An 8,429-nucleotide genomic window follows, 5' to 3' on the forward strand; every position below is an offset into this window, starting at 1 on the left:
TTTTTTTTCCTTATCTGAAGCATTTTTTCTTTTGGAGTATATATTTTTCGTGGTAGTACAAATGATGTCATTTGTACTACTTGCACCAACATTGAGTAATGCACTGTGCGTACCAAGTTTGTATTTTGTGAACTGAGCGAAAGTTGCTGCAGCCCCTTCGTTCTGCATTTGTGCACGTACTGCACGTTCTGCACTCTATGAACTGCCTTATATTTGTTATGTGAACTGTATTTACGTTTACTTATAAATATTAACATTAATGTTCTTTTTCTATAATTAATTTTGTGGATACTTGTTCAGTGAAAGCAATTGATCAGAAACAAATTGTGATACATAAGCAAACAATAGAAATAAAATTTAATGATAATTCTAAAATGACATTGTTTTTACAAAAGAAATGTTCGATGTGAAGCAATGGACATAATCAAAAGCTTGCATACATGAAACAAAGAACAACACAACGACTAAAGTAAAGTGAAACTAAAACATAGCCCTGAATTATTTCTAGTTGTTGCATTAGATTACAGCCTTGTTCTTCTTCTGCTTTGCTTCTTTGTCTCTTTTTGCCCTGTCCAGTCCCATGATGACATCGTAGATGATTCTCCGTGACTCATATGTTGCGAATGCATCTATTGCTGCATACTCGATAAGCTTTTCTGGCAGTGGATTGAATCCCCATAGAGTATGGTCCTCCTTGCGGTTAATTTTTTTCTTCATGTCATGGTAGTGAATGTCTATCATCCTGCCGGCAACATCAGCCAAAGAGTCAAACTTCTTTTTATTGTATGGGTCTCTCCATTCCACTTGAATATCAATGTAGTTGTCGGAGTTGATCTCCAAACCAGATAGCTTTAGCTTGCTTTTGTCTCCTTCAATAGCGAATCCGACGAAGGTGTACTCCCCATTCATGAGGAATTTGTCTAGTTCCATTGGCCTGCAAGATGTTTGTATAGAGTGAATATAGTTTATTTTCTTAGAAGTACCAATGTTTTTTGTTTTTTCTGAAACTAAACTGCAATATGAATATCTGAATCTGTTGCGTTGAGTAGTTGCTAATACTTTATTCATCATAACTAGTAAATCTGATAATATATTGCATAAACAATGCATGTTTTGTGCATGATTGTATTCTTGAACTGAATTTCATACATGTTTTGTATAGTAATGTTGTAGTTTTCTATTGTTCAGTCAAATATTTGTATTTGGTAAAACAAAATAAAATTGCGTGTATTTCTAGATCATATAATTCAAGAATCGAGCACATGAGTGACATACATGGAGCCAGATGAAAACTGTCAATGAATTCAGATGCCATGCTTTTCAAAAATGAAAACCAAAGTTTAAATAGTGGCGATTGTAGTGAAGAAAATTTAAAATCAATATTGACAATCAATAGTACAGATTGATAGTTATATTCTGACATGTCTTTAGCTGCAGAGATGTGGTAGACAAGGCATTCTTTTTCTACACATAGCTGGAGCACTGCTGCCCACTGTGGCTTCACGTAGTGTGTGTACTCGACATCAACGCGACTAGTTTGACGGGCATTCCGCCGAGCTTCCTCCTGAGCGTGGACAGCATCTTGTCCACGTCTTCACCCTTGCTTGTGCAAGCAACGTGGAGCTTGTGGTTTCCGTGGAGATCGACGTCGTGGAGCTCCCTGGTGTACCTGTGGCGCTGCTTGTAAAGAGGTGCATCCGCCATGACTATCCTCTGCTCTCTCGTGTTTGTTCTGGAGATAAGAGGTTGGTGAAAGGAATTGTGGAGAAGAAGATGCAATGGGTTTTTTGGGGGACGAAGCAGTTGTGTTTTCTCCTCTACTCTCCTTGACAGGACGTGGGAGAGGTGGAGCGGGGTGGTAGCTTGGTGGGGCTCTGTTTTAAGTTACATGGCAACTATAGAGAGGTTCTGCTATGAGGAGGCTCTGTTAGTGCGTTGGAAATCCGGAACGTCGTGTCCTCTTTTTTCGTGACTTGTTTAGGTATGCACGCAACTGTCAGAAAAATGTGATGATTGTGTTTTCGGTGAATTTTCCTATTACGTGCACTTCTTTTATATCAGAACATAACTGTGTACGTCCACATAGTGTACTGCATGGAAATGAAATTTGTTCTTCGTGCACTGAATTATATCGGATTAGGATTGATACAAATGTACGCACATTTAGTTTTTTTATGGAGTTCTTTCATGCAGTTCTTTATTTTATAACGGACAAGTTTGCTTAACTAATAGAGCTGCATTCTTCATTTTAGCCATACTGCAATGCAGTAGAAGGAGAACTGTATGTCAGAAAAAATACTTCATGGAGAACTGCATTGTTTGTCATTGCGGACTGCATTTGTACTTTTACTTCTGGCTTTCTGCGTTTTATTTATTATTAACGAACTGTAGTTTCTGGCTGTGCCCACACACATTTTTTCTTTTGTTGTTGTTATTCATTTAAAAAATGTTTTCTAATTTTTCTTTGATGTTTTATTTTTTGAAGTTACTGTTTTTTCTTAGTGGGCCTTGTTGGCCTGTGTTCGTGGAGTGAAGAGCATTGGGCCCAAGACGGCCTGTGAGCACGGCTGGTTCCTAGTGCGCTGTGTGCCGCCTAATGTTTAGTCCTACCTCGCCCGCGGAAGGCGCACCCAACCTATTTATAAGCGCTGACGAGGCAGCTATATCAAACTCCTCTGGTTACTTATTTGAGCGCTTACACACGGCGCTCGCTGCTCTATGCTCTCTGACCTATGGGCCCATGTGCGCCCGGACCTACGCATCGTGGCTCAAAACGACTCGCCTGCTATTAGCGCAGACCTACTACGAGACTGGCTGGGGCCGACTGCACCTGGGTGGTCAATTTTTTCTATTTTGTTTTTTGATGTAAGGGCGCGCATTGCTTAGCAAACCGTCCTTGCGCTGCATTGATCAGTGTTTCTGTACTGCATGTGCAAGCATTCCGTACTACATGTACATTTCTCATTTTTTGTTTTCATGTTTTTGCTCTTTTGTAATCTTTTTTTTCCAGTGTAGGGGAGTGCACTGCTTAGTAAAGATACCTGTACTTCATTGATTATGTTCATGTACTGCATGTTCATATATTTCCGCACTATGTTTTTCTCAGTGTAGATGCGTGCACTGCTTTGTAAACCATGCGTGCACTGCACTGATCACCGTTCTATGCTGCATGTGCACGCAGTCCGTATTACATGCACAGTTCTCATTTTTTTTGTTTTTGTGTTTTTGCTCTTACGTAATTTTTTCCAATGTAGGGGAGTGCACTACTTAGTAAATCATTCTTGTACTGCATTGATTTCATTTGTGTGATGCACGTTCATATTTTTCGGCACTACATATGCAGATTGCATTTTTCTTTTTGTGTTTTTCTCTTATCTATTTTGTTTTTTCCAAATTTTGGGGCGTGTACTGCTTTGTTGGGTATGTGTAAACTTCATTTTGACAAAGTCTGTACTGCATTGGTACACAACTTGCACTGCATGCGTCCTATTTGCACACTGCTCGAATCTAATGATACATGAGCAAACAACAGAAAACAAATTATCACAGGCATTCTGTATGACAAGTTCATCATGAGCAAACTAATTTCAACATAAAGCAATCTAACATAATCAAAGTTCACATCATTACAAGTGATTCTGCATGGCAAGAAAACTAAGTTTAGCAAAAGCAAATGATCACAAGCAAACTAACGATACATAAGCAAACAACATAAAGCAAATTTGATGATAATTCTAAAACGATAGTGGCATTGGTGGCTCTTTGGCCGGCCCCATCTTCTTCTTCACCAGTCAGCATGTCCCTATCCCCAGCTGCTCCTGGCGCGCTTTTTGGGGGGCTCCTCCTTCTCCAGCTTTGCACGGCGAACCCGTCCTAGGTGAGGGTGATGCGGTTCCATATCTCGTACGCTACGTAGGCGTCCTTTGCCGCGTACTCGATGTGCCTAATGGACAAAGGCAAGGTGGCCCCGCGCTTGTGCTCGTCGTCGGTGATCTTCTTCTTCATGTTGTTGTAGTAGTCGTCAATGAGCATGCCGGAGACGTCTCCAAGGGAGTCCAACTCCTTGGTTGCCTCGGGAACCCTCCACTCCTTCTGGATGTCGACGAAGTTGGCGACCTCCAGATTGACGCGATCTAGCCTTTTTTGTCGCCGTCGATGGAGAAGCCAACAGAGGTGTACCTGGGTCGGCGATGAAGTTGTTGAAGACGGTGCACCTTTCAGCGGCGCTCAGTTGGAAGAGCAGCACCGGGTGTTTCTTGCCGATGGAGAGTTGGCAGAGGGCGGGTTTCTACGTCGCTTCAGGCTCGTTGTTGTACTCGAGATCAATGCCGACGATATTGTGGCGCTGGAGGCTGAGGTGGCGCTCGTACTGCGCGAGGGTGATCGCCACCTGCTTCTTGTCGTTGGCATGGATGACGTGCAACTTGGTGTTGTCGTGGGCCTCCACGTCCGTGTACTCGTCGGCGAACGCCATCGCTGGTATTTGGGCTTGGTGTTTTTGCATGGAGATGGATGTGATGGAGCGATTTGGTGGCAGCGCGATGGATACTTGTGTTGTTTGTGGATGAGATGGCCTATGGCAGGGGTGTGAATTTAAGGGGAGGCGCGGTGTGGGATGGCCGCAGCGGATGAACTGCACGATCTTGGCAATGATGCGATTTGTGCTGATCGTGGGTTGGCGTTGCGTGTGTGATCATGGGCTTATGGCAATGGAACCGCTCCGATTGGGTGGTTGTATGCGAACGTGGTGTTTTTTTGATAAGTAGATTTTTTTAACCACCACTTTTCTGTGCGAACGGGCATTTTTGTGACATTTATATGTATTCTGCGTGATAACGAAATTGCATTGGTTAGAGTACCGCACTGTATCGTGTGCAACGGAGAACTGCATGCTGTTTATAGGTGCATACTTCACAGTATTTTTTGCTTGTCCTTGCTAGAGCCCCTGAATAAAGTACAATGTATTCCGCATTTTTACGAGTTTTTCACTGTGTTCTATATCGTGTTTTTATCCATGTAGGTAATCCGGAACTGGATTTGCTAAACCGTACTGCTTCGTGTAGCTAAATGGACTGCATCTTTGTAGTGCTGCGTACTGCATCAATTTTTTGCCTGTACTTACTGCAGTCCCTGTACGGGAGGGGTAGGGGGGGTTGGCCCCCCCATTTATTTTTTGAAGTTATTGTTTTTTCTTAATGGGCCTTATTGGGCTGTGTTCGGGGAGTGAAGACGCATTTGGGCCCAAGTCGGCCTGTGAGCACGGTCGTTTCCCGGTGCGTTGTGTGCGGCCTAATGTTTAGTCCCACCTCGCTCCCGGAAGGCGTGCCCGACCTATTTATAAGCACTGGCACGACAGCAGTATCGAACTCCTCTGGTTACATATTTGAGCCCTTATACACGGCGCTAGATGCTATATGCTCTCTGACATGTGGGCCCATGTGCGCCCGATCCCACGCATCATGGCTCAAAACGACTCGCCTGCTGTGGGCGCAGACCTACCACGAGACTGGCTGGGGCCAGCTGCACTTGGGTGGTCAATTTTTTTTCTATTTTTGTTTTTTTCAATGTAAGGGCGCGCACTGCTTAGCAAATCATCCGTGCACTACATTGATCAGTGTTCTGGACTGCATGTGCACGCATTTCGTACTACACATGTTTTTGCGCTACATTTTTATGCACTGCATTGGTAAGGGTGTGCACTGCTTTGTTGCCTCTATGCATTGCTTTCTTCATGGTCCTGTGCTTCAGGTGTACACATTTTTTCACTGCGTGCATGCTTCTTTTTGTGCTAAAGTTGTGATTGGTTATGCCAACGCTGTGGACTGCATGGCTTACAGATAAAGACTGCATCAGGTGCACTAATTCTGCTTTTGTGCACTACGCAAAAGTGCTTTTCTTTGTGCTTCATTTTGAGCATGTACTGCACTTCATGCACACATATAGTGAACTTCCTGGTAAGACTTGGAAGAACTTCACACATAAAATGGTCTGTGGATTATAATTTTTCAGAGAATTATTATTTAATGATCTGCGGTTAGTTCGTGGGAATTTCTGCAGTCAAAGTCTTTGTTGAACTTCCTGGTAAGACTTTTTTGTTTTGGTAACATAAACCTTTATTGATTGTCCTTCATTCGTGGTAACATAATTTTCATTAACTCCTCTTTAATTTTCAGTTTTGACCTTTTTGCATTCCTCTTCTATAAATGTAGGCCAACTTCTACCCTTCCTTTGCAGTTCATTTCTCCTCTAGCCGCAACTTCTCTCCTTTCTCTAGCCTCTCTTTATTTTTTACCTTTTCTAGGTTTTTGTTGCGATGGCTCCAGGCCCCTGCGTGAATCTCTCCTGCAGCGGGCATGGTTGTGGTGTGCCGACACACTACGATTGCTCAGCTTGCTCGCAGGTGCGTCGTGCTCGTCGTGGGGGGAAGGTATTGTGCCGAGCTGAGCGAGCTGAGCAGCTTGCATATGGCACAGTATTCACAGAAGGATTGGATATGGGCCACATCAACGTTTCTGCGATCCATTCCGCCCTGCTTCGCCGTGGTCTTGGCCGCACAAGTCCTTTTGTCCATCAGCTTACGCCAACAGATGTTGAGACTCACTACAAGATGGTAATTTCACTTTGTTCTGATTTTTCTTTGTGTTTTCTTTTTTTGTATAATTCCATACTAGTCTGATCTTCTAGTTTTTTAGGAATGTACTTATTTTGTTTTATTGAAGTGTACTGCACTTTGTACTTATATCTTGTTTTTATTTCTTTGCTTGTGTGCATGGAGCTCGTGTTTTATTTTGCATGGTTACAATATGTGAACTGCTTAGATACTAGATGAAAAGTAATAGTTTCCACAATTTTCCCCGCTAGTATGTTTTGTACTACATGCAGGTAGTCTCAAGATCTTCATAATAGTTGCAACCGTACTTCTTGTTTGCAAGTTCCGCACTGCACATTAGATTCTGTTTAATCTATAATATTTTTTTGCAGAAAATCCCCCAACGAGTTGTTAGGTATCTCCGGCTCAAGAAGAAGGGAATTCTCCAAGTTGTTCTTGGTAATGGACACCTTCAACCAGCCAAGTACCATGTAGGCGTTGACGGGCGGCTGTGTCTGCAGAAAGGGTGTTAGGAATTTGTAATTGATAGTGGCCTGAAGTCTGAGCAAGTTGTTGTCCTCAACTTCTTTGAACTCGGGGATCGTACGGTTAGAATCATGTTTGACGTGATTGGTTAAGGTTATGAGGTTGATTTGTAATAATTACTTTTGCATCTCGAATGCTTCATCCTTTTGATGTGTTTTGTAATAAGCACTTTTGTGATCTGAACCGCTTCAATTATTATTCCGAACTTCGTGCTTCCAGTGAACTAACTGCATTCTTTACATCATTTTTGGATTAATATGTGTCAAAGTTTTACTCTAGACTGCTATATATATATGGTATACTCTATACGCCATTTCTCTTTAAATGGTTTAGTTGAATAACTCATATTCAGTGGGAAATTTGTGTTTACACAAAATTAAAACTGATACATAAGTCATGTAGATAAGCAAACTGCTATGCATATGATTAATTTATTGAAGTTCATCTATTTGGTCGTTAACCTGTTGCTTCTCTACGGTGACTAGAGCGTGTCTAATGTTGCACTTTCTTTTGTTTTCTGTGGCGGTGTTGCTGGTTCTTGTCTCTGCACCGCTGTGTTTGTAGTCCCTCGTGTGCTGGTTGATGGCTAGTTTCATTTTCCAGTGCTGTGAACTGCACCCTTCCTTGCTCCCCGCGTGCTGCTTGATGGCTGGTTTCATTTTCCAGTGCTGTGAACTGCATCCTTCTTTCCTCCCCGCGCGCTGGTTGATGGTGGCTTTTGTTTTTGAGTGCTGTGAACTGCATCCTTCCTTGCTCCCCGCGTGCTTGTTGATGGCTGCTTTCGTTTTCCGGTGATGTGAACTGCATCCTTCTTTGCTCCTCGTGTGCTGGTTGATGGTTGCTTTCGTTTCCCAGTGATGTGAACTGCATCCTTTTGTGCTCCTACCTTGTTTTTTGAAAGTGGTGTCGTTCTCAGTTGTTTCTGTACAACAGCATTCCCTTGTGGTGGTCTTGTTGGCATTGTTTCTTCATGTTCTTCGTCCTCTTCACTCTCTTCTTCCTCCTCTTCTTGCTCTTCCTCATCTTCATCATCTGTTTCTTCATAAGCCACTGCTTCTTCAGTTTCTTCATGTTCTTCGTCCTCTTCACTCTCTTCTTCCTCCTCTTCTTCATCTGCTTCTTCATAAGCCATTTCTTCTTCAGTTGTGTCACCATCTTCTTCTTTGATTTCTTCTTCTTCCTCCTCATTTTCTGATCTTGTTCTTTTGGGGCAGGTTCTTGAATTGTGTCTCTTCCTCTTTTTGCAGATGCTACAGCGTCTCGGTTTCGTCCATTTCTTAGTGTTGTGAGTGGA

General features: G+C 42.7%; 2 protein-coding genes across 2 annotated transcripts; both read right to left on the minus strand.

Annotated features, from left to right (window-relative positions):
• Positions 1–516: 516 nt before the first annotated feature.
• LOC147975135 (uncharacterized) lies at positions 517–1,704 on the minus strand. Its single transcript, XM_087520289.1, has 2 exons — positions 1,529–1,704; positions 517–934 (listed from the first exon to the last, which is right to left on the minus strand). The coding sequence occupies exons 1-2, from the start codon at positions 1,702–1,704 to the stop codon at positions 517–519; spliced, it is 594 nt and encodes a 197-aa protein (XP_087376415.1).
• Positions 1,705–3,873: 2,169 nt separating this feature from the next.
• Positions 3,874–4,474, minus strand: LOC147975136 (uncharacterized). Its single transcript, XM_087520290.1, has 2 exons — positions 4,293–4,474; positions 3,874–4,138 (listed from the first exon to the last, which is right to left on the minus strand). Exons 1-2 carry the CDS (start codon positions 4,472–4,474, stop codon positions 3,874–3,876), a joined length of 447 nt encoding a protein of 148 aa, XP_087376416.1.
• Positions 4,475–8,429: the final 3,955 nt, after the last annotated feature.

Source organism: Triticum urartu, chromosome 4A (assembly GCF_056163025.1).
Source record: "Triticum urartu cultivar PI428250 chromosome 4A, HENAU_Tu73, whole genome shotgun sequence".
Classification (NCBI taxonomy): domain Eukaryota; kingdom Viridiplantae; phylum Streptophyta; class Magnoliopsida; order Poales; family Poaceae; genus Triticum; species Triticum urartu.

Excerpts from the sequence above, each read along its gene's own strand:
- LOC147975135 (XM_087520289.1), bottom strand. The coding sequence starts at position 1,704 with ATGGCGGATGCACCTCTTTACAAGCAGCGCCACAGGTACACCAGGGAG. Across the intron at positions 935-1,528 it reads ATGCCCGTCAAACTAGTCGC|GCCAATGGAACTAGACAAAT; the intron begins GTTGATGTCGAG and ends AACATCTTGCAG.
- LOC147975136 (XM_087520290.1), bottom strand. The coding sequence starts at position 4,474 with ATGGCGTTCGCCGACGAGTACACGGACGTGGAGGCCCACGACAACACC. Across the intron at positions 4,139-4,292 it reads AACAACGAGCCTGAAGCGAC|GCTAGATCGCGTCAATCTGG; the intron begins GTAGAAACCCGC and ends GCGACAAAAAAG.